Below are 27,593 nucleotides of genomic sequence, written 5' to 3'. Positions count from 1 at the left end.
GATTAAATAAGATTAAATGCATGATAATATGGTATAATTAGAAAAAAGTCAAAATTATAAAAATGGGTCACCAACTTGATACAACATTGATTCTTTTATCAATACAATAATAAGTTATAAAAAGATTCAAAATAAATACAAAATTAAACAAATATAAACGTAATAGTTTTAATATAACAATTATAATAATCTATTTTAAAATAGTTTTAAATTACTAAAATTCAAGTTCATGAGCCTTTCATACATCATTGACCAATCAAGATCACAAAATATTCATATATAATTATTGATTTTTATACACCACTTATAACAAATAAATAATGATCATAGAATGAGTCTTCCCTTGCCTGTTTGGGAATTTCAACCCCCTCAACTCATCCTCAGCTGACCGTGGAAAAGTCAGTCTTCTCTGTTGGAAAACAAGGGCGAACCAGTTGTTTTCACAAACCAGTTTGATGGATGCTACCAAGAACCTTACAAGACGGTTGAACTTTTCTAAACATTGATGGGGCAAATTTTGAACCCAAATGATTAGGGAGTTTCCAAGTTCTATAAAAAGAGTTAATTATAACTTCTTTTCAAAGTTCATCAGAAAAATTGTGTTCCCAAATCAAAAAATCTCCGGTGAGACTTCTCAAGATAGTTGATTAATCCAAACCAGGAGACTATCAATGGCTGATTTGGACTTTGCAAGTGCAAGAGAGATTGTTCATTTCAGCCATCCTCGCTGCATCATGGAGCTCACAACAATACAAGGGCGAGGAGCAATTGACAAGTGTTGCAGTGGATGCATGAAACCCATTGGAGAAGGTTTGGCCTACCATTGCCACCCCTGTAATTTCTTCCTTCACTTCACCTGCTCACAAATCCCTCAGCAAATCACTCATCCCGCTGATACTCACCTTCTCCAACTGCTGCCTCAACCATGGAACTATGCACCATCAGGTATCGAATTGTTTAAACATCCCATACTAAAGTTTGATTGATTTCTAGACCAAAAATATCAAATAGTCAAAACTAACCTAATTTTCTAAATTAAATTTTCTTTTCTCTAATTTGTAATGTTTAACAGGTACTTGTAGATGCAATGCATGTTGGCAACCCATTAGTCAAGGCTTCTCCTTCCACTGCTCTATTTGTCGCCTAGATCTCCATCCCTCCTGTGCAAATCTGCCCATGGAATATAATCATCCACATCACCAGAGACATAAGTTGCTTCTCTCCTTTATTCCTCCCTATCAGAGTAGACATTTTCGCTGTAATGTATGCCAGATAAGCGGAGGATGTTGGCATTATCACTGTCCAGAGTGCCACTTTGATTCGCATGTGGAGTGCACACCAATACCTCAGCTCACAGAATCCCTGCTGAATGAAACTTCTCGAGCCATAAACAGGGCATATGTGAATAATGGTGGAGGGCATCAGCAACACCCGCCATTTCAACATGAGCCATATAATTATAACAACACGAGGGGCAATGTGTTTGCGAGGCCGGTGATAGGAATGATTATGCAAACAGTGTTTGGGAGTGTTTTGCAAGCTTTTGTGAATCCGGGTGGAGGAGGAAACCGATGGGGTCTCGATAGTTTTGGAGATTTGTCTGATGTTATTGGATCTCTTTTTGGATTTGGCTTCTTTTAGGTCACGTTATGAGTCTGCTTAAACACTAATAATAGTCAAAGTTGATTTATTTTTTTCCTAATTTTCTGTTTAAGAATGACCATGTAATAGTCAAACATTGTGTTATGATCCTAGAAAACCAGAATCCTTTTTATTGTTTCCACTATTCACTAGCATTTATTTGTCAGTTTTACGCTGTTGTTCTCGAAGTTTCTGGATTTTATCTAAACCTCTATTTATTAGAGGTGCGTTGTAATGTTTTCATCTACCGAAGTCAATAAAATCTGTTTGTGTTTTCTATTCACTGCAACAAGCGTTCTGATTTGTTTCTCAAATATTTGTCTTTTCAGTTTTAATGTTTGCTGTAGCAAACATTCTCCCTCTTTCAAACAAATTACATAAGGAATCACTGCAAAATTTTGTTTTTGGAAGATAATTTTTGTGAAGGTCGTGATTGAAAAACACAAGAAAAAGTTGCCGTAAGAGGGAGATTTAAATCACGGTAGTAATTCGAATCGAGGAAATGACATTCATGGATGTATTAATCAGATTCTACCGGCAAAACCATCTAAAAAGTCTTGCGAAATCTTAGAAAGAGCAAATCAGGGAACAATCAAGCTTAGAGTTAATAAGTTCCAAACTCTTCGAGAAATTATGAGAAGTTACAGATGAATGATCGTAGACCAATTTATGAGTCAAGTCATGAATGTTGTGATCCAATATTTAAGGTCTAAGATCTAATGGAGAAGAACTTGTTGGTGTGACCGTGTTGTATGATTGTTATTACTTTGGTACATAGGCTGGTGATAGCATTTATATCAATTGAATATTTATATTACATGTACAGAACACTAATTCATATGAATAACGAATAACAAAGTGATGAGGGCACAACTCAAGATAAAATGAACACAATAGAAAAAAGAGAATCTTATTATGAAAAAAGATATGTATTTACATTGAGTACAGCAAAAATAAAGTCAGCTACATGCTCTATGGATTTACAATGTTATCAGATTATGGAGGAAAACCCTTCTCACAGTACTTCCTCCCAAACTCTGCAAAAAATTGCCTTTACAATGCAAGAAATGACCTTAAGTAACTTGAATTAAGTTTAAGGTTAGGAATACATTTTAGAATATGTCATTTGGCATACACTGCCAAAGCAGAAGGTTCTAGAAGACACATCAAAAGTCGGTGCAAAATTAGAAGAATCCAAAAATGGCAATCCAACTTCTGGGAGGCATAACTTTTGACTCAAAACTTCAATTGACTAAACGTTTACATTTTCAGAAAGCTCTCCAACTACTCTATAGCCTGTGAACCATCTTTTATTGTCTCTCCATTTTTTGGGCCCGTATAAGGCCATTTAGTGTCTCAAATCTGACTTTGAAGCATTCTTAGAGGGTCTCCAAGCAACTTAAAACTACAATAACTTTCAAACCATAAAACCTTTTGACCTTATTCTTTTTCTGGAATGCTTTAAATTACAAGTACAGTCATCCCTCCAACTTACACCCTCTAACTCATCATAATTATGGCTCAACTACAAAATAACCTATTTTTTACATTGGTACATATCCTGATTTGCTAAAAACACTAATCTAGAAAATCAATAGTGGAACTATGAGAGTTGAAATCTCTATTTGGACGAAATGGGTATGATCTAAAAATACAAACAAATTAAATAGAAACTAACACTAAGCATATTTTTGGATGATACAAGATTTCCCTTACACCACTAGATGCTCCTGCATCACATAGTTCTCCTTTATATTGTATCAGAGACCATATATGATTTTCTTTTGTGAGAAGAAATTTTTTTTCAATATGATAAGGTATTAAGGTGCACATCATTGAATTCTATCTTGCACTAAAATGTATGTGCGCAAGAACTTGCATGAGAGGAAGAATAACAAATGGTATTTTCCATATCCAATGTGTTTAAAGATGAACATTGAACAAAGTATAGAAAGGGTGCTTTATTCCTCTCTTGGAAATCAACCTACTTGTTGGTTATATTTAAGTCAATAGGCTTCTATTCTAGGAAGACTTAGGTTGGATTGTTCAGACAATCTAGTGGTGAAAACATTACCAAGGAATTCCATGATTGTTGACGTCAGATAAAATTACTCCAAGAAGACTAGTTAGGTGATCAGTCTGATTCACAACTTGCTCAAGTGTGATGAAACACTACTACATTTGGACCCAAATTGTGATAGCTACCCGTCACCCAAGCGATAGAACCACGAATTGCCTCCTGTTGGATGGGTGTCAGACTTTTTTTGCACAAATTGCGATGGCAAGTGTATCAATCATAATAGAAACAGATGAAATTATCATAACTTGGAAGAAGGAAGGGACAAGAGTTCATGTTGATGACATCGCAATTGTGATAGTACAAGTCTATCATTGTAATTGTGACATCAATGTGACAATTGCGTTGTGGAAGTGACTTTCATTCATTGTGACTAGCTATCATAATTCCAATGCTCTTGTGACAATTGTGTCATGCAAGTGATGGCTAACTGTTGGAATAGGTTGTCGCAATTATGACGGCTAGCTAAATTATTAAAAAAAATGTTGCTTGTAATGCCTAGGTTGCTTGTGTTGTTAGAAAGGCTTCAAGCTCTATCTCACATGGAGATATGTCTTAGATTTCTCTTTCCAGAAGGGGCTAGGTGGCACGAACAAATATGACATTGAAAGGACACCTTCAATGAAAACAAATGTGGTTATAGAACTGGGTCAGTGTGGTTTAAGTGAGTCAATTGCAATTAATAAGAAGCCTTCCAAACAATTTGAACTACAATCTATTTTGGGAGTAGATTATCCGTGTAAAGTTAAAAATGATGGAGTCTTACCATAGGTTTTCCTCAACAAGAAATATTGTCCATTCAACTAGTCATGACAATCCTTTTCCAAGCACAAGATTAGGGCCCCTACATGAAATAGAAATATCAAAAGGATTCAAAAATGGGGAAGACTTACACAATAGTAGGAAAGCTTATAGAGTGTCGAGAAATGGATAACCTTGTGAATAGGGATAAGGAAGCTACAAATTTTCACAATGCTCTTCTCTCATTCACTCCAGTAAATCAAATGTTGAAGTCAAGAAATTACACACCATCAGATTCGCGATGGCCTTACCTTTCCTCAGACTCTAGTGATCACTCAAAAAACTCCATCAAATGCTGAGGGAAGGGATATCAATCAAAGATTGATTGTTAAGATTAATTGACCCTTGTAGGTGGAATATTATTTGACATAATTGTCACAAATTTATTGGACACAAACTCCAACTTGTTTGCAAAGCAAGTTCAAGAGCATACTGGATGTTTTCCTATTGAAGAGGAAAGATTGATTAAGGAGGAGAATATGGATTATCATACTTCAGTGAATACAACTTGAAAAGGATTTATCTCATTGAGTAAGAAAAACATTCTTAGTATCAAGAATATTTTGACAAACTCAATAAAACATAATTCACCCATAGCTACTCCTCCAACTAGAAGTTTCTTTAAAATAATCGTCACTAGCTCCACAGAAAAAAGACGAGATCTATTAAAAAAGAAAGCTTTGGAAAGCCCCAAACTCAATCCTAAAAATCTTGAAGGGCAGGCTGATGTAAAAGAAAAACTAAGTGAGTTGCAAAATAGAGATATGGTTCATCAGTCATAAAGAAGGATTCAAAAACACCCAATGTAAGAACTTGTAGCAACTTTGCAAGCCAAATTTCACCAAGGATAACTTAGAAGCCAAGCAACACATTATGCAATGTGAAATCATTTATTCCATTAGTTCAGTAGAAATAGGCAATGATATCAGTTATGACAAGTAAATTCTTGTCAAATTCTAAGAAAATAGTTTGTGTTTTATCATATGCATTCATTGCTTTTAATTCATTGAACAAAACATCTTTTCCATTATTTTTTGAATTCTCTCACTATAACATGGATTCCTTTGAATCACTTACATGCCCTTATTTAAAATCATTTTCTCATTTAGCTTTGAACTTCATGTGATAATTTTGTCCTGCAACAATGACTTATCACCGTTTTCAATTTTGTTTATACTGGCACTTCATTTTTGTAACTAGGAAAATCACGATTTTTCTCATTATTTGGTTGTCCTTCTCCATTACTGCTCACAATCTTTGACTAGTGACTGTGATAAAAACATGATCACTATTCATGTTAACACTTCATTTTATAATCTACTAGTCATGTAAACAACTCTTTTAAATGTACTTACAAGAAAAATGAAAAGTCATACATTAAGATTAGACTGGTCAAGCATCCCAACATTGTACAACTATGATTAGACTGGTCAAGCATCTCAACATTGTAAAACTATTTTAAGTCATGGAAAGAAATACCAAAATCTATTATGATATGGAATGTATTAGAGGATAACTCTTCAACAAAGTTGCCAAAGGAAAGATAAAGGAGGATGCAGTAAATAAATACTTCCAACAAGTTATCAATGTAGTGGAGTTTTGTGACACCATGGGAGTTTATTATAGAGATTTGAAACTACAAAAGTTGAGTCTAGATCAGAGAACCAATCTAAATGTCTTGACTTTGGATAAAGTTCAATGACTCAACAACTCAAGCACGATGGTCTATTGCATATAACTTTTGGTACTCCTACATATGCTTCACAAGAGATGATTACAAGAAAAAGCTATGATGCTGCCAAGACAGATGTATGGTTATCATGGGCTTTTTTTTTTGTCTTGATGGCTAGTTGTCTACCTTTTCAAGATCCCAATCTGATGGTCATGTACAATAAGATATGCAATTGATAAATTAAATGTCCATCTTAGTTTTTATATATACAACATTAGAAGGATAATGGATGCATTATTAGATCCCCATCCTAAAACCTGACTCACTATTCCCTAGTTGATGAAATTTCCATTATTCAAAACACAATACAAGCCTTTACATTTTGAGATAGAGGATATGACCTTGTTAGCAAAATGTTTGACAAAACGAGCTTCAAGATGAGTCATAATTCATCCCCTTATAACACCCATGTAAAGAGGTTATCAAGCTTAAAATGTATTTGATGTCATTTACTTTTCTCATGGACCTACTTGAAGAGAGAAACATAGTAAAAGGAAAGAAGCACTTTACATCTACTCAATCATTTTCTAGTATATGCACAAAGCTTGAGGAAGCAGCTAAACTTTTGAACTTCAATATGAAGAAAATAGATTGCATAATCAAGATGCAAGGAAATAAGAACAGAATAAAAGGTAACTTGGTATCTTTTGCAAATATTTTGAGGTGAAACCTTCATTCTTTGTAGTGGAGTTGAGAAAAGCCAATGGAGATGCAATATAATATTAAAAATTATGTAATCAACAACTTAAACCAACTCTAAAAGATATTGTATGGGTTTGGCAAGATGATGATCATACTTTGAGACTTGGGTCATTCTTAAGGAAGAAGCTAAAATTATTAAGTCAAATTTGAAGAAACTAGATTGCAAAATCAAGATGTTGGGATAAATGGTTTGTACATTTGAAACCATAAAAAAAAAAATCCAAAATCATTAATCCTTGTGAACAATCATTTTTCTTACCATAAAAATTTGTAAAGCGAATGTGATAATAAAATTCACATGCCCAATTCTATTAATTTTTTAAAAAAGTTAACTCGTGCACAATTTCAAAAAATTGATGACCTTGATCTAAATATTAATGACAAGGGAGAAATAAGAGCAATTGATGGTTCTTTTTTAGTTATTAATCACACAAACACTTCAATATTTGAAGTCTAATCCAAATGTTGACAAATTTTAGCATATTGAACTCTTAAATTCTATATTGTTTCTGGATTTGATTGTGTATGTGTTTTAGCATCAATGTTTTAGATATATTTGTGATACATAATTAGAATGAGAGAAAAGGATAATAAAGAAAAATAGATGTGATGATGGATCACAGGATGTATCTAAAACATTGATGCTAAAACACATATGCAATCAAATCTAGAAACAAAATTTGTCAGTAGTACTTGTTTCAAATAGACCAAAACTATCCTATTATGAAAGGAAGAGATAATTATTTATGTATCTCTATATCAGGGTAGGGCATCTAGTAATAAGCAATTTTAAATCCCAAATCCACATTATATCTTTCTAATATAGACAAAATGCATTTGGAAAAGGCTAATACTTAGTAAATAAAATGCCCATAAATCTACATATTTTTCTAGAGCATGGATGATTTGGAAATTTTTCTTACTAAAGACTTGAATAGGTACAGGCAAACAAGCGCATGCCCCTTGAAGTCCATCAGGTGCCTGCCTGAAATATATCAAGAAATTTTGTAGTTCCATCAGCCAAAGCACAAGAGAAAAAATGAATTGAATTGAATGGTTTTAACTTACCCCAACAAAAATACAAAGAAAGCTAGTGCATTGACTGAAGCATCCCATGTACAAATCATTTAGAAATGCTCTAACAAAAGAAAACATATAAACTATTCCAGTCCATTTTCTCACATTATCTGTTGTTGATGCATTTCTCTACTTAAGTACTCTTGTTAGGAAGAAAACTAGGTTTACACCTACTCCAAAGAATGCTAGTGTCACAAATCCTTGGTTTACTAGTTAAAAACATGTACAATTACAATGAATCAGTTTATCATGGTGTGCAAGTGTCATAACTAGCATGACCAATCAACTTACAATTTTTTGTACATATGTCATGTAAGAGAACCCCAACCACTGATTTATTACTAAGTTACATCATGTACAAGATCAATTAATAAAAAATTATGCTTTTGAATTCGATTGTCCAATTATTTTTGCATTAATGTTTTGGATCACATTCTTTGATCCATCACTTTCTTATGATGCTCACTTTCTCTTATTCTGATGATAGATCATAGAGTGTGATCAAAAAAGTTGATGCAAAAATAATCACACAATTGAATCTAAAAGCATACAATTTGATAGTTTCATATGAATTATGAAAATCTTCTTGTTCTTATCAAAATTATATTCTTTTGAAGTGTCATATAACTTGGCTAGTTTTCAAATTATCTTATAAATTTTATCATCATTCATATGATATTTTTGCATAGAAACAAGAAACAAAGTTTGAGAGTACCTAATATCAAATTGTAGATTTCCAACCACCTGTCTGAGCTTTGAGAATAAGACTTCCAAATCTATCAACAGTGCCATCTTTGGTATATTTAATATTCTCCTCTTCCATGGTGTATGGAACTGAACTTTTATTAACATTTAGCTTCATCTCCTTGGGCTTATTTATCTGCATGCATTCAAGAGGAGGAGATCAACTTTTTACTACTTATGGTTTTCTTGGTTGAAAAGAACAGACTTCTTACAAGAATTTGATATGATGGTATATTTTAATTCTTAATTTTCAAAGAATATGTATCAATATCATATCAGATAATAAAATGTTCTTGAAGTTGAGTCTCATAGTTATCAGAAACCAACCAGAAACGAGAAACGAGAAATGTGATAAAAAGAGAAACAAGAAATGTAATAACAATGGCAACATAAATCAAAAATTTAGAGGTTGCATAAAAGAAAAATATATATAGTGTACATAGTATATACAATTTTCATACATTTTATATATAATTTCAGTTCATTTATATATAAGACATGCATTTTATTTATATAATTTGCATGTCTCCCTCTCATACATACTAGAATTTAAATTTAATATCTATAACATTCATAAATAAATTCTTTAGCTAATTTTTTAACTACAACTTTAGAATAAGAATATCTTACTTAATTGCATGCATAACAAATAAAAAAGTGCAAGTAATTTATTTTAAATCACATGTTGATGATAGATCACAGAGTATGACCTAAAATATTAATACAAAAATAATCACAAAACTGAACCCAAAAACATAAAATAAGATAGTTTCATATATATTGTAGAAATCTTCTTGTTTTTTTTTAGTATTTTACAGAGTGAATACAACTAAGTTGACACACCATGCTTTTGAAACTTGACATCCTTGGATATTTAAGATGTTAAATGATATCAATATATGCACTATTCTAGGATGGCCTACTTAAGTTTGAATCCTTTTATATTATGCACTACTGATATCAATATGTTGCATAGTTCATTGAATTACTAATCTTTTTTAAAATGAATGATTATTGACCTACTAGATAATTTTTAATAGACTTTTAACTACAAAAAAACCTCATGAATAGTAATTGAAACTTATGAAAAGCTGAAAATTATGTCAATGTTGTTGGTATTTGGATTCGGGATGCTATAAGGTCATGTGTCAGTAGTAAAGATTTATTCTGGATAAACTTGATAAGGGTTATAAATCTAAGATTATGCTTGGTAATGACAACATATTGGAGGTTGCAAAACAAAAGACCATCATTGTCCATACTCGAAGTAGAGTATGAAAAGGGTCCAAGATTTTTTAGTCTCCATAGTTGAAGCACAATTTATTAGTATTGGGAAGCTATGTGAAAATGAATTATAAGGTTGTGTTTGAAGATTATAAATGTACAATCTATGATAAAAATCAAGATGATCATTCAATTATAGTACTTCCTATGTCAAGGAATGGGATATTCCTATTTAAGTTTGATGAACATAGCATCAACTTAGCAATATAGCTTATGAGGAAACATGTTGAATGTGGCACCTCGTGTATGAACATTATAATTTAATAGTTTGAATTTCTTTCATTAAAAGCTTTGGCTTTTGAAATTCCCTAGGTTCAAGGGTACAAAGAAAATTGTGAAGATATTGCTAAAGTCAAGAAAGAGTTTATTTAAATTTTTGTAGTTTGATTCAAACCAAGAGTTTATGTACAAGTAATATACCCTTCTAAGATAGACTTTAATAATAAATTATATAAATTAATTGATAAATAAATAAACTAGCATTGCATGCTTTTGTGCATTCAACACTAGGCCGATAGAAAAGTAGCTCATAGAAAATGTCAAATCTTAAAATTATAAGAGATCATTCATATATTTATTATCAATGCATTATCATTGTAGACAATAGTAATATAAAAATTATAAGAGACCATTCATATAATCACTATCAATACATTATCATTGTAGACTATAGTAATCTTTGAAGAGTAGTTTTTTTAAAGATTGTTGTCGTAATAGATTACTTTAAAGCTTTAATAATAAATATATATTATGTTTTTATAACTAATTAGATAAAATCTAAAATATAATAAATAAATAAATAATAAGCAATTATTTTTTGTATAAATAATTACATCTAAATAGTATAAAATGAATGTTATAAAGTATCTTGTAACATTAAATTGGAGTACAATTTTTAATTTTGAAAGCACTCAATTAATTTATTTCTAACCATTTCATAATTTAGCTTGTTTATATTTATTCTACATACTAACAATCTAGCTTTGCTAAATGTAACGTAATTCTAAATTAATTTGTATAATAATAAAAACACTTTACAAATCTCATTTCAATTCACATAATCTATTTATGATTAGTTTCCCAACATCCATATTCAAGTTTCATTGAAAAGTTCCTGTTGAAATTGGTTATGAAAATGTAAAAGGGAAAAGTCAATTAAACCCATGAGGGAAACCATGTGTTTCTTGCATATACACAATCTTCATACAAATGTTTTCTCTAATTGCTCAACCTAACCAATTTCATTAACTTTGCAACTTATTGATAAAACCTTTAAATGATTACTTAAATATTGTTAAAATCTACATAGTCTTTTCATGTTAATTATGATTCAATGCTAAAATGGGCAAGAAAAATCACTTTATAGAATTAATTTCATAGTTTGTAAAGAAATTTGAAAAAAGTCTTAACTCTACAAACCCGCAAAAATATTCATTTCAAAAAACTAATAATGTTATTCATTCTAATTTACATGAAACATAAATAAAACATAAATAATCTATTATACAAGATATTTAAAATATGTAAAGGTGATCATCAAAATAGAAATAATCTAACTTAAGATCTTTTCAAGAAAGATTAATAGAAATAATCTAACTTAAAAAAATTGCATGCTAATTATTTTATATTGTAGATGTTTCTATCTATTTATTTTTACTAAAGTATAAGTAAAAACATTTTAAAATATAATTTATTCAAGCTTTTATTTTCTCAATTATTAATTTTCATAGTGTAGTACGATGTGCTTTTTTTTCTAATTGTAATTGAATCATATCCTTGAATTTAAGATCCTCATTAAACCAAATTCTAACTTTTGAAAAATATAATTATTTTAATTATAATAATTGTCTAGTAGAAATAAATTAGATTAAATTTTAAAAACAATATAAACTTATTTAGTAATACAGTTCTAAAATTAATAAGAAATTAATATCTAGATGTATGGACAATATTAACAATCTTTCTAGTTAATCTATATTTCTTACTTTCAATCAATTCATATTAGAAAGTTAATATATATTTCTTACTTTAAATCAATTCATATTAGAAAGTTAATCTAAACTAAATTGTACACTCAATTAATTTATTTCTAACCATTTTAAAATTTAGCTTGTTCATATTTATTCTACATGTAGCAATCTTGTTTTACTAAATGTAATGTTAATCTAAATTAATTTGTATTATAATTAAAAACACTTTACAAATCTCATTTCAATTCCCATAATCTATTCACAATTAGTTTCCCAACATCCATATTCAAGTTTCATTGAAAAGTTCTATTGAAATTGATTATGAAAATGTAAAGTGTGAAGTCAATTAAACCAATAAGAAAAACCATGCATTTCTTGCATATACACAATCTTCACACAAATGTTTTCTCTAACATCCATATTCAAGTTTCATTGAAAAGTTCTATTGAAATTGATTATGAAAATGTAAAGTGCAAAGTCAATTAAACCCAAAGAAAAACCATGCATTTCTTGCATATCACAATATTTGTTCAAATGTTCTCTCTAATTGCTCAACCTAACCAATTTTCATTAACTCTGCAACTTATTGAAATAATTCTCTAAATGCTTACTTAAATATTGTTAAAATCTACATAGCCTTTTCATGTTAATTATGATCCAATGCTAAAGTGGTAAGAAAAATCACTTTATAGAATTAATTTCATATTTTGTAAAGAGATTATGAAAAAGTCTTAACTCTACAAACCCACAAAAAACATTCATTTCAAAAAAAACTTAAAATAATGTCATTCATTCTAATTTACATGAAACATAGCCAATAGTGACATGTTGTGATGGTTAAGTTGTTGAGTTGCTATCTTTGCCATTAAGGTTCAAATCTAATGGGGATGAGGTCCCCTGTTTGTGGCCTCACTGGTTCATAGCTCTAGATCAAAGCATTTACCCCTCTTTAAAAAAAATTTAAAAATTTTACGTCAAACATAAATAAAACATAAATAATCTATTATACAAGATATTTAAAATATGTAAAGGTGATCATCAAAATAGAAATAATCTAGCTTAAGATCTTTTCAAGAAAGATTAATAGAAATAATCTAAGTTATATTTTCTTTCCATGCAAATTATTTTATATTGTAGATGTTTCTATCTATTTATTTTTACTAAAGTATAAGTAGAGACATTTTAAAATCTAATTTATTTAGATTTTCTTTGCTCAATTTTTAACTTTCATAGTGTAGTATAATGTGTGTTTTTCTAACTCTAATTGAATCATATCCTTGAATTTAAGATGAATCCTCATTAAACTAAATTCAAACTTTTGAAAAATATAATTATTTTAATTATAATAATTATCTAATAAAAATAAATTAGATTAAATTTACAAAATAAGATAAACTTATTTAGCAATTACAGTTTTAAAATTAACAATAAACTAATATCTAGATATATGAACAATATTAACAATTTTTCTAGTTAATTTATATTTCTTACTTTTAATCAGTTCATAGTAGAAAGTTAATCTAAACTAAATTATTTTGAGAATAAAAACCTTTTATTCAAATAATTATATATTTTAAATTAAATAAAATTTTAATTTTAAAAATAACTACACTAAAATCTAGATATATAATTAGAATTCTCATGCATAAATGATTTTTTCATATATAAGTAACATATATAAGCTCAGACTATGTAGGAAATGGAGAAGATAACTGAAGACTAGTTATCTTGTCTTTTGTCTTTTCGTCTTCCTAGCTTTTGGCTTTTCAACAGGCTTTATGTAGTCTGTTCTAGTTTGTTTGTTTTCTGGCCTTTCTGTGGGCCTTTGTTTTGGGCTGGGCCTCCGAGCTTTTTTATCAGCTGTTGGACCTCTGTTTTGGCTGGGCCTCTTTGGCTTATTATCATCTTTGTTTCAGTCAAACTTATGGGTTTCAGATCCCTTAAAACCTGTTTATCTTATCAAAAACATAGTCTAATTTTAGTTATTATTATATATATAATTACAAATAATCAATAAAGTAGATTCTTTTCACAGTTGAATCAAATGATTGTATCAAAATAGGATAGAATTTAGAAACACAGTTGTTTTGATTTAAATAATTAACATTAAAAAAAATCTTCCCTAATTTAAAATGAATAATTTGTCACTAAAATAATATATAGCACTTAGACTTTCTTTTACCTTCTTTCCAACAACGATCATTCACTAATTTGTGTGTCCAAGAAAAAATGCACAATTAAACTCATAAATGGGATTTTTATGATTTGTGAACATTATTTCACCTATGAATCCAACCATTTGAGAATACAGAGGGAAAATGGACATAGTACCAGAGAAGATTATAAAACCCTCCTCACAACATAGAAAATATATCAATCAATCCCTTCATAAACAAAATTATATCGTTTTGATGTGATTGAAAAGTTGGTTTTTATACACAAATGTAAAACAAAATCTTTTAAATGAAGAGTGGAATCAAAAATAGAAATTAGAGACTAAATTAGAAATAAAATTGATTATTTCAAGGAGAAGAAAATAGAGATTTCTAAAGGAAAGATTTATAGTTAGAAAATATGAAATCAGATAAAGGATAAAGGCTGACAATTTTCCAGCAAAAAACAAATTAAAATCTGAAAGCAAAGCTCCCACATATAAACCTATTGACTTAATAACAATATAATTTATTAACTATAACACTAATGAAAAATATATAATATATATTAATATTATAATATAAGCTATTATTAAATGTAATATTTTATTTTTTTGATCCATAAGAAGTCTAGATTAATTTTTATTATTTGTTGTAATTAATTATTATTATGTGTTAAGATCAATTATATTGGAACCCAAGACCGCCCACATAAGAACTCACAAATTATCGTTGTATTGTAGATTCTTGTCTATTAAATGTAATATATTATCATTTAATAAATAATATACAATTTATAATGATAATTTTGATAAAATAGAAATAATTATGCAGCAGGCTATCTAGAGTTGGGAGCGAACTGTCTTTAAGGGAAGCGACGTACTTTCCTAAAGCCATCTCCTTATAAGCAGCGAGCTATCAAGGAGTAAATTGTCTTGTGGAGGTAACAGTTTTAACTTTATTGATAGTTTGGAAAATTCAAAAAGGGTGTCAATTTGAACATCTAAAACAGATATTTTCCAAAAAAGTAGAGATAAGCGTAGCAATTTACAGAGGAGAATTGATCGTATAAGCAGCAATCCATAAATTACTGGATTCATGAAAATTTTCCAACAAAAATAGACTTCTGAGGAAGAGGAAAATATGAATGTGTTATAAACATTTGTCATCTCAATAGTTGAAAAATATTATAAATCGTGATTAAAATAAGTTTGTAAATATGGAGGAATTGCAATAATTTACACTGCAGAACACGATGTTGAAACTTATATTGGTAGGAAAGAAGAACGCGGTGCTGGATTTTACCTACTAGTGAATGCAGTAGGTGGCATTTTTTATCTGTCCACATTTGACAAGAAGATTTTTTATTTTTTTTCTCTTCCCAAAACTATATTGGCGTTTATCTGTATTGGTTATTTGCACTTCTCCCTAGCGTTAATACTAGCATTTTATTCTATAATGAAGAAATAGTTATATATAATCTCAGGTTTTCCTTTGATAGACAACAACGGAATCATCAGAATTGGGTTTTTAGGAAAACAAAATATGTGATTGGATTCTCTGCAATCTACAATTGGGTTCCACCTCCACAGTTGAGCGATGATGATGGCTACACTATGGTAATGTTGAGGAATGAAATAACGGCTGAAAAAAAGATGATAAACCCTAATAAACAGGGGGTTTTAGAAAACTTAGGTACACAGGGGCTAGTCGTTGCAAAGAGAATAAATTTGGAATTCTAAAATATGTCGAGGAGGGTTACCTTAAAATGATTCCCTAGCCATATCTACCCCAAGATTCGATAAAACATTCTTAGAATAGAGTTTCACTCAAATCTATGAATGTCAAGGAATCTTAGCATAAATCTCAGGTTTCTAGAAAAGAGATGGAGGGGCTAGGGAAAAATAATGGCTCGAGTCTCCATATTAGAGGAAAAACCCCTCAAAGCAAGAAGATATTATGAACTCAAGATGGCTTGATCGAAATAACACAAGAATTATACAAAAGCTTTGGAATCTTTCCTCGATGGAGGTGCATAGGAACCTATGTTGAGGAAATAGCTAGATGGTCCAACAAGACCTTAGAAAAAAATGTAGGTATTGTGATTCTTTATGATACTTTTCTCTATGTATATCATAATAGAAAAAAAATAGATTGGTAGCTACATTTTAACTTGGTAAATTTAAAAGATTTCAAAGTAGACAAGGCTATTTTCTGATCAAATTTATCAGAAGAGATTTTCTATAATGAAACTATTCAAAAAATAGACAATAGTATAGGGGAATATGTAGGTTCTCTAGAGGAAGACTTTCATATGGCTAATAATTTTATTATTGTTAAATTAGATATTAACATAACAGAGATTGAACCAAAAGAACTTAAAACTAAATAATCATCTTTCTTAATAAAACCTAGGTTCTATGGTAGAATACATAAATTAGCAGAAGAGGAGGAGATTAGTGAGGAACCCATATCAAGAAACCATAGAGCAAAGATGGAATAGAGATTCTAGTGAATGGACATCAAGGGAGATCTTCCATATTAGATAAGTACTAGGCCCCCTTAGAAAGGAGGGAGGTCGACGAAGGAGAAATAGTGGGAGATAAGGATGGGGGAAATATAATTCTAGAAGATTCAAAGGGGATAACTAATAGTGGTAAAAGAAATAAGTTTTGAAGGGAAATATAATCTCCTTTTGGATGCATCCAAAAAATAACTAGAAAATGGATTGGCAACTAGTCAGGAAAATCGGTAATCAAGGCACAAAAGAGAGGTGTTAGAAGGCAAGTGACCAAAGGATGTCATAGGGATGAGAGAAATTGACCCTAGAGAATAAGATAAAGATGTAACTATATATAAGTAATAGCTAGAGAATAACTGCATCAAGAAGTAGTAAAGAGGGAAGTTTCTCAAGCATTGGGAAATATTGAGAAGGGTAAGATTCAAACATAATGGGAGGTGGATCCATCTAAGGAGACCATGTTGAATGTTCAAGAGGAAGAGAAGGCAACAAGTAGACTAGGAGATGGTTTGGGAGATTGAAGGAAAATGGTATGCTAGGTGTTAAAGAGGAAGGATGGGAAGAATTAGGCAAATTTTTGGGACTAGATTTGATATTAGAAGGTGATCAAGATAGAATTCATGCTTTGGAGAGTAGTTTTTGCACTCAATAAGGAGGATGAGTTAAACCTTAATATATATAATAATCCAAAAAAGGATGTTGATTGGGGTAGAAATCTTAGTCTAGCCCAAACTAGATTGACAAAAGAGGATGTTGATTATGAAAGGATTAGTAGGAGGTTGATTAGAAGAAGAAAAACATTAAATGGCCTTAGGAAGCAAGATGTGCAAGCAATGGGCCAATCCAAGATAACTACAATATATGTTGGAAAGGGGAAATGTCATCTCAATGAGTCATGAAGCTCATAACATGGAATTTTAGGGACCTCAATGCCCCTTGAAAACAATGCTTAGTTAATTTTTACATTAAGACATTTAAGATGGGAATTAATATGTCCTAGGAAACTAAGTTAGCTTGTGAGGATCTAGAAGTATTTAGTATAAAGTTCTAAGGTGTTTAGAAACTAGTTAGAAAGATATAAATGGGATCCTCTATAGGATTAGGTATTCTTTGGAACCTAAGGATGGTATACATCTTCAAAAATTAGGACTGGGTAGATTTGGATAGGAGCATAAGTTAGGAGCATAACTAGTAACATAAATTTTATGTCAATTACTGTTAGGAATATAGTTCTAGTTGGTGCTTGGATATGCTAGTTATGTGTTGTATTGATGATAGGTTTTGTCATTGATGTCAACATATATTCTTTAGTTCAAGTTAGATAGGGGTTTTGTATATCATAGAGGTTTATTGGAAGAACAAAGTTGGCAAAGAACAAGTTAAGCTATGTAAGCTTAGGATTATGTTCATGAATGAGAATAGGTGCTACATCTATATTCGCTCATGTTTATTTTGAGTATTGGATGAGTTACAATTCATTTAGTGAAGATTGGTATCTAAGTCTAGTGTGTAGGAAATATTATTAGACATATATATGTCAAAAAATTGGTTGTATCTTATCAGTGAAGTGGAATTAAAATTAGTAAGTTTGGATCATAGTTGAAGACATGTTTGTAAATTTGTGTCCATGATAGACAGGCTTAGAGAGAATCCTAGAGATGTTGTTGAAGTAAAATGTGTGATATATTTTACTGGTAGTCAATTATGTTAATGTAATGTGTTGATTCTTATTGAATATTTTGTGAATTGTATTGTATCGTGTGGGAGCTTTAATGTAATATTTGAAATGAAACTTTAGAAGGTGTGTAAGCATTATTTAGTTCCTATGTAACTAATTGTACATTATGGAAGCTTTACTAGGATGATCTAATTAGTTATGAGGATAGGGTATAAAGGAAAGATGGTTTTCATCGATTTAATTATCATAATATATCACATGTAAAATTATGGATGTGGTCAGAGGATGCGAGTTTGATCAAAGTAGAATAGAGATTTAGTTGGTTATTGGTTTTGCACTTCAAAGGAACTATATTGGCAATTAAGTTGTAGTATTGGTCAGTTCAATACTTTGAATTTGTTATCCTATAGATCTACTCTTTGTTGTTGACTGAAGTAAGAAAATGGGTCTAGTTGTCTTCCTATCAGCCTTTAATAGGGTTTGAGCCTTCTAATAGGGTTCCAGATCTCCTAATAGGGATATTTCCTTTAACATGAACTATTGTATTGATTACATTATATTTGACTCATAAAAGAGTCACATCTATTCACAAGGAACTTATATATTAGTACACTATCTTGTGGGTATCATCCCCACCACGATTTTCCCTCTAATTTAGAGTTTCTCTAGTTAGAAAATCATTGTGTCATTGTGCATGGTTTATCTCTTGTTATGCTTCATTATTTTTGTAATTAAAGTTGGACATAATAAGTTGGATTTAAGTTTAACTTGGTCACAACTAATTCATCTCCTCCTCCCACCCTCCCACCTTAAACTCTTAGTTGTGTGTGTGGACTTTACTTTCTAAAAATTGATATCAAAGCATCAAGTCCTCTTTGATAAGGAAGATTAGCAGCTTGAGAAGATCCATGGCATCCATGAAGGAGAGTATAAGATGTGATGGAGATAACTATGAAAGTTGGAAGGATAAGATGCATACTCGTTTAATTTGAATGGGGATTGAGTATTAGTTGATTATAAAGATTAATACTGTTGTGAAGAAGGAAAGTGATCTACCTTCATGTGTAGTTGATAAAAAGAACTTTATGTATAACATGTATGTTGGAGAAGCACTAGTCTTTGCACTTCCATAATCAATTTTTTTTTAGAAAAAGGGTCTTGATCTTGCTCATGAAATTTGGATTAGATTAGAAAGACTTTATGAAGGTGATGAATACACAAAGAAGACTATGTTACAAAATTGGAAATATAAGCTTGAAAGTGCTAGAATGCAAGAAGATGAATCTATTAGGTCATATGTTCATAGATTACTGATCCTATTTCAAGTATAAAGGATTGGAGAATAATCAACATCCCTTGAGTTATTATTAGGAGTAAATAAGGAGTCTTGATCTATTGGATCACATTTTGTAATAAGTTGACCTCATTTGTAAGGTCATTCGTCACAAGTGTGCACTTACAAACCCTATTGTCAAACTTTGTTAAAAGGGTTGTAGGAGAGATAAATTTCATAATTTTTCATTTAGTAAGTTTTTTTAGGCTCAAATTATCCATTTTTAGTTCATAAAGGATATTTATGAATAAAGGTTGTAAAAATGTTGAAATGTTGTCAAAGTTGTAAAAGTTATTTTCACTACTTTTACAACTTTTAAGTGCAATATAAACTTACAAAACTAACCTCCCTGACATAGTGAGAATCTGAGGGTACACCTACTAGAGGTAATCGGGATCCTTGCAAATAACCACATGGAAGAAATACAAAAACAAAGAAATATCCGATACCAAGTCATAAAACTTTATTCATAAATATAATTGTTTACATGCAATATGCCTGGCTATAAGGCCTTCCAGGTTAGGGCCAAATACAAGAGCAATTACAAAATAGTTCTACAAGATCCCTTAAGATATAACTATACACTAATCCCAGCTAGTTCAGATCCACACTCTGGCAGAAAACCTCAAGAAAATATCAACTTGTGCTCGCAAGCCCACTAACCAATCTCTTGGTTTACCAAGCCTTGGCTACTAGCCCTTCAAATCTTGCTCCTATACTTCATTCTCTTCTCCAAGCTGGATGACTCTCTAATCTGACTCACTCCTCCAAATGAATGAATGCTTAAAGAATCCACAAGACTCCCCTACTTATACCCAACATAGCCACATGTCGACCTAGCCCATTACGTATTAAAATAAACCTTTACATTAAATGCCCATGCAAGCCACAAGTTAGCTACAACACAACTTAAATTCCAAAATTTGGCTCACAAATAACTTGAGCACTATAGAGACCAAGACCAAATTGAGTGTCAGAAACCACCACTGAGCATTAGCATTCCACCAAGCATAATCGAGCTTCATCATCGACTGAGCTGCAAAGCAATTGAACCAATCAAGCTCCCTGGTATATGTTGAGTCCTCCTTCAATAACCAAGAAACTCAGGAAACACTATTTTTTATTTCCTCCTTTGTAGATCGAGTCCCTTCAATGACCGAGAAACTTGGGCAACATTGCAACCAAGCTACACCGAGCTTCCAATGTGTGTTGAGTTCCCACAAGCAGCATCAAGCTCCTTCGATAACCGAGTGCCCCAATCCATGTCAAGCTCCTTCAATAATCGAGCACCTCTAGGATCACCAAGTCCATCCATCCACCAAGTTCTCAACCAAGAACTGCCAAGAGATGACCGAGTAACCTCTACCAAGCACCTCTTCATCAACTGAGTACCAGTCCAAGCACCATCCAAAGTAACTATTGAGCCTTCTTCCATGAACTCCAAAGTAGTCACCAAGGAAATCCAACATGCTCCAACATCACTCCCAAATAGAAATGTATGTTTGAAAAAAAAAAAGGGTGTTAGAGGGGAGGATATTTAAGTATCTTTTTTATGGCACAATCAAAAGTGTACATTTGGTGGCATTTTGATCAATATATAACTTGAAATTTCTGCTTGATTCCCTATCTTGTACAAACATCTTGTGATTAGATGTATTAAAGTTTTGGCATGTTTAGATAGAGGAGTGGTTTTTGAATCAAATTCAATTGGTCTAATCTATTTTGTGAAGTTTTATTGGAGATGTCTCTATTTTTTGTGTAGGTTAATCACAAACCCTCACCACATAAGGGTTTCTCAAAGATGGAGCCCTAACTTGCATTTCCATCATTGGAATTCCTATATGATCATTGGTGAAACTAAAGTAGGGATGGTATGATCTATGATTCCCAATTTGAAGACCTATTGGATTTAGGCTTCTATTTTCACCACCAAGTCCTAGGCCAAGCAAGTCTCGTGTTCTTGGTCCCTATGATAGCAAATTGGTGCATAGTTAGCATTAGGGGATGGACTAATTAAAAAAGGGTGGATTATGTGTTTATGTACTTGTCTACACACTTTCCAAGTTTTGAATTCACTTTTTGATGCTTTTGAAAGGCAGTTCCTTTGAAAATTGGGCTTAATTAAGCGAATAGGCCTTGGTGACCGGTCTCTAATTTAGGAGTAGAATATTTGAGTTCAGGTTTGAAAGTTTGGATTCTCACATATCTTCCAAAAGGGTATCAGAAATTATAATTGGTTCATTATATCCTTTAATGGAATTTATAAAAAATATTTGGGAAAACCCTTTGTGATAGGGCTACTAGGAAGCCTAGTCAAATAGGTCTAAAATTGTCATATTGAAGATATGAAAAAAATGGTTTTGGGAATTGGTTGGAGTTGCCATGAATTTGTATAGTAAATTTAAGTCAACCCTAATCCATCCCCTAGGAGTCATATTTTAATACTTGTGCAAATACCATGTTGAAGATGAAACCTTGGATGATTGTGGAGTGAGATGCCCTAAGACAAATTTGTCCTAGCTTGTTTCTCATCTCTAAAATGATTTAAAGAAACTTAAATAGATTAGAGGGAAGATCTATTTCCATCCATGATAGGGTGAGTTGTTTAGAGAGGTGTTTAGAAGTTGAGTATGCTTATCCTTGAAGTATAGTAAAACTCATCATTGCTTTCATTTCTCACCACTCTTCATCATAGTGGTACCAGAGCAGTAGCGATTATGGGAGAGTTTTTTGAAGATAGCCCATGTTAGGAAAGGAAAGTAAAGGAGGGGCTAGAATAATTCCTCTAAAGAAGATGACTATAGGGATTTCCAAGAGACTCTAAGAAGTATAAGAGACAAATAAAGCCCTGGAAGAAAAAGTCAAGAAGTTAGAATATAAGGAACAAGAAGATGAAGAGATCTTTGAAGATGAAGAAGGGGAAGAGAATAATAATCAAGAACAAGAGTGATTAGAGTTTGTTGATCTTCATACATACCCTTAACCTAGTGATAGTATATACATGTCTTCACTGGGAAGATGAACCATGAGGAAGTGATGGACTTGTTAGAGGCATTAGAGAACCATTTTGGATGTGAGGAGATCCCTAAGAACTAGAAGGTAAGGGTTGTCAAATCTAAGACAAAGAGTCTACCCTCAATTGGTGGAACTTCATACAGAGTAAGAGGATAGATGATGGGGAAAACCCCATTTCTACATGGAGGAGAAGGATGGTAGAATTCAAAAAGAAGATTTTTTTGGATAACTATGAGATAGTCATACATAGAAAAATTCAAAATCTTAGACAAAATAATTTGGATGTGGTGCATAAACTTAGGAGTGTTACAAACTAACTCTCAGAGCCAAATAATCAAAAAATGAGAAGGAAAAAGTGGCCAAATACATCAATGGCCTAAGATATAGCATTTAGGATGAAGTAACTCTCTTCTCAGCTAACATAATGTACAAATCTTTCCAAATGGAACTCAAGATAGAGGATAGGAAAAGGAGAAATGGAGAATAGTAGAACACGACTGGAGGAAAGAAATTTAGGAAAAGAGGTAATTCTGGGAGGGGGCAAACTGTCAAACCACTAAGAGAGAGCAATCATTAAGAGTAGGAAATTGAATCAAGCCAAAGATGAGCTTTCAAAGGGAGAAAACCAAATAACATAAGGCGATTTAGTGGTATTTGTTTTGGCATTTTCACTGGTAGATGCTACAACTGTAAACAAGTTGGTCATCCATCTCATAGGTGCCCTGAGAAGAAAGGGTCAAGTAACCAAGGCGGTGATAGGAGGGTTCAGTTAGTGCAAGAAGAAGATAGTCACAATGTGAACTCCGCTACATCAAGTTTTGCAGATCCTAAGCAAGGAGAATGCTTGATGCTATGTACCAGAGAATGCTAAATTTAATATGAATTTTATGAATTTGGAGGTCAAATATTTTGACAATAGATAAATGCACACTATTGAGAATGACCTAGGTAACAAAATAATGAAGTTAATGTATAGAATAATTGTCTCAATATGGAGGGAGGGCAATATATGTTGAATACATGTAAAAAGTGTTCAACTATAGATGAATAAGATATAATATGTTATAAATAGGAAAAGTTGAAAACTATAAAAATGAGTCACCAACTTGATACAAAATTGATTCCTTGATCAATAAAATAATAAATTATCAAAATAAATACAAAACTAAAAATATGATATAATAAGAAAATTTGAAAACTATAAAAATAAATCACCAACTTGATACACAATTGATTCCTTTATCAATACAATAATAAATTATCGAAATAAATACAAAATTGAAAATATGATATAATATGGTATAAATGGAAAAAGTTGAAAACTATAAAAATAAGTCACCAACTTCATACCGAATTGATTCCTTTATCAATACAATAATAATTTATCAAAATCATCAAAATATATATATATAAACAAATATTAAGATGGTTGTTTTAATTTAAGAAATACAATAAACTATTTTGTTGAATAGTTTAGAAATACTAAAATTTACGAGGTTCATAAGCCTTTCATACGTCATTGACTTGAGGAAGATATCATTACTCTAAATTGATGATCTTCATCTGATTAACACTTGCCCAGTCAAAATATTAATTGCAATCAAGATTACAAAATATTCATTAACAATTTTTAATGTTAAAACACCACATATAACATATAAAATATGAGAGTTGTAGCGAGATTTCAGTGAAATGGAATGAGTCTTCCCCTTGCCTGTTTGGAATTTTCCTGCTCCTCGTTTCCCACCTCAGCTACATATGGAAAAGTCTACCATTTCTTAGATGCTACCAAGAACCTTACAAGACGGCTGAACTTTTCTAGACTTTAATGGAGGAGAATTTTAAATCCAAATGATTAGGGGGTTTCCAAACTCTATAAAAAGAGCTACAACTTCTATTCCATTCCATGTTCATCAACAAAATTGTGCACCCAAATCAAAAACCTCTGGTAAGACTTCTCGAGATAGTTGAATCCAAACCAGGAGACTATCAACATGGCGAACTTGGACTTTGCAAGTGCAAGAGAGATTGCTCATTTCAACCATCCTCGCTGCATCATGGAGCTCACAACAATACAAGGGCGAGGAGCAATTGACAAGTGTTGCAGTGGATGCATGAAACCCATTGGAGGAGGTTTGGCCTACCATTGTCACCCCTGTAATTTCCTCCTCCACTTGACCTGCTCACAAATCCCTCCATCCCGCTGATGCTCACCTTCTCCAACTGAATTATGCACCATCAGGTATCGACTTGCTTAACTACCATACTAATTTGATTTCGAGACTAAAAATATTAAATAGTCATAATTTTTCTAAACTTAATTTCTTCCTTTATAATGTTTAACAGGAACTTGTAGATGCAATGCCTGTTGGCAACCCATTAGTCAAGGCTTCTCCGTCCGCTGCTCTATTTGTCGCCTTGATCTGCATCCCTCCTGTGCAAATCTGCCCATGGAATATAATCATCCACATCATCAGAGGCATAAGTTGCTTCTTTCCTTTATTCCTCCCTATCAGAGTAGACAATTTCGCTGTAATGTGTGCCAGATAAGCGGAGGATGTTGGCATTATCACTGTTCTGAGTGCCACTTTGATTCCCACGTGAAGTGCACACAAATACCTGTGGTAAGAGAATCTCTGCTGAATGAAACATCTCGAGCCATAAACAGGGCATATGTGAATAATGGTGGAGGGCATCAGCAACACCCGCCATTTCAACAGCCATATAACAACAACAGTGGTAATGTGTTTGCGAGGCCGGTGATAGGAATGATTATGCAAACAGTGTTTGGGAGTGTTTTGCAATCTTTTATGAATCCCGGTGGAGGAGGAAACGGATGGGGTGTGAAAAATCTAACTATTGCAGTCACTGATTATTAATTTCTTATCATAAACGATTATTAAACTACTAAAAATAAATTTCCAGCTAATATTGAAAAATAACACAACTGCAACTTCATTTATAAAATACGGAAAGAAATATGCAACACAATGAACACAATATTTTCGGACAAATTGTCCCTAAAAAAACCCCTAAGGGAAAACCAGTTCTACAGATGAAGAATTATATTAAACTTCAGCAAATCAAGAGATACAAAATTCCTTGCCTCTCACTGGCAGAACTCCGATAACCTCCTAATTTCTCCAGCTAATATTCCCCACTGCTATCCCCACGCTAACACTGTGCCCTTGCTAACACTGCAAGACAATTTTCTATCACTGCAAAATGTTTCTCCAAAAACTTGTTTTTCCAAATGACCCAATGACTCCTTTTTATACTACCCTGTTGAAAAAACCAACGATCGAGATTAAATCAAACCAACGGCTGAGATTAAGACAACTCGACAGCCAATAATAGAATTGGTTGCAAGGTGTCCAAAAGGGAATCACTAAAATTAGTAAATAATTATCCTTGCAACAACCATTTACTAATTCTTGGCAAGTGGACAAACAGTTGTCCAAACTACCCATAACTAATGCTGCTATACATAGATAAGGATGAACAGCTATCCAAGCTACCCATAAATACTACTGCTATTTTCGGGTCAAAAATAACAGCAATCCAACTAACAATAATTAACACTCCCTCTTAGCGAGGAAGCTATTCTGCAGGACACCTAACTTATCTCTGAAGAAGATAAATTTTGTCTTCCCCAATGCCTTAGTCAGAATGTCTGCTACTTGCTCCTCTGTAGGTATGTACTGTAGCTGAACAACTCCCCTTTGTACACAATCCTTGATGAAGTGATATCTGATATCTATATGTTTAGACCTATCATGAAACACTGGATTCTCAGACAACTTGATGCAACTCTGATTGTCACAATGTATCACAGTAATCTCAACCTTCTGACCAAACAAGGCTACTAACAACTTTCGAAGCCATATAGCTTCACATGTCGCCATGCTAGCTGCTATGTATTCTGCTTTTAGTGAACTTAGAGCCACAGACTTTTGCTTCCTACTGAACCAAGATACAACTCCTGATCCCAAGCTGAAACAACACCTAAAGTGCTCCTTTTGTCTATTGTACTTCTTGCCCAATCTGCGTCAGTATAGCCTATCAACGTGATACCTTCACCTCGAACATATTTGATCCCATACTCGATTGTACCACGCAAGTAACGCAGCACATGCTTAGCCGCTATCGAATGCATTCTCTTTGGTTCAACCATGAACTGACTAAGAGAGTTTACTACAAATGCTATACCTGATCTAGTGTTGACCAAATACAAAAGTGAACCAATCAATTGTCTATATAAAGTGGGATCTACATCTTTCTCCTTAGTTGTATCTACCTTCCTCCAATTCGTGATCATGGGTGTAGACATGGCTTTGCAATCCTCCATCCCAAATTTCTTCAAGATTTCAATGCAATATTTTCCTTGACCAAGAAAAATCTCCCCATCTGTCTGCCACACTTCCATGCCTAGAAAGTAGTGCATAAGTCCTAAATCCTTCATCTCGAACTCTTCTGCAAGGTTCCTCTTGCAATCCACTATGAGCTCTAGTGAACCTGTAAGAAATAGGTCATCCACATAAAGAACAAGAATGAGAATCTCACTCCCAACCATCAAGTAGTAGAGGTTAGCATCTGCTTCACTCTTCACAAAAACCCATTTTCTGCAAGTATGTATCAATGCCCTCATACCACGCTCTAGGAGCCTGCTTGAGTCCGTACAATGCTTTCTTCAATCTGCACACGTGAGTCTCTTTGTTGTGTGCTACAAAGCCTTCTGGTTGTTCTATGTATACCTCCTCCTTCAACTCACCATTAAGGAATGTTGTCTTGACATCCATTTGATGGATCTGCCATCCCATCTGTGCTACAAGTGAGATTACAGCTCATATAGAAGTATACCTGGC

The 27,593-nt window shown here is 32.3% G+C and overlaps 1 protein-coding gene and 1 pseudogene across 1 annotated transcript; both read left to right on the top strand.

The window, feature by feature from the left end:
* The first annotated feature begins 610 nt into the window (after positions 1-610).
* Positions 611-1,885, top strand: LOC149541757 (uncharacterized). Its single transcript, XM_089796121.1, has 2 exons — positions 611-945; positions 1,073-1,885. Exons 1-2 carry the CDS (start codon positions 672-674, stop codon positions 1,639-1,641), a joined length of 843 nt encoding a protein of 280 aa, XP_089652247.1. The 5' UTR covers positions 611-671; the 3' UTR covers positions 1,642-1,885.
* A 22,837-nt stretch (positions 1,886-24,722) lies between these two features.
* LOC149541756 (uncharacterized) overlaps positions 24,723-27,593 on the top strand; it is a 36,844-nt pseudogene continuing 33,973 nt past the window's right edge.

This window comes from Cupressus sempervirens, chromosome 8 (assembly GCF_028749045.1).
Source record: "Cupressus sempervirens isolate cs-2001-9-10 chromosome 8, ASM2874904v1, whole genome shotgun sequence".
In the NCBI taxonomy this organism is placed as follows: domain Eukaryota; kingdom Viridiplantae; phylum Streptophyta; class Pinopsida; order Cupressales; family Cupressaceae; genus Cupressus; species Cupressus sempervirens.
Note: the sequence above shows the minus strand (reverse complement) of the source record. Positions and strands in the feature narration are given on the sequence as shown.

Excerpts from the sequence above, each read along its gene's own strand:
- LOC149541757 (XM_089796121.1), top strand. The coding sequence starts at position 672 with ATGGCTGATTTGGACTTTGCAAGTGCAAGAGAGATTGTTCATTTCAGC. Across the intron at positions 946-1,072 it reads ATGGAACTATGCACCATCAG|GTACTTGTAGATGCAATGCA; the intron begins GTATCGAATTGT and ends AATGTTTAACAG.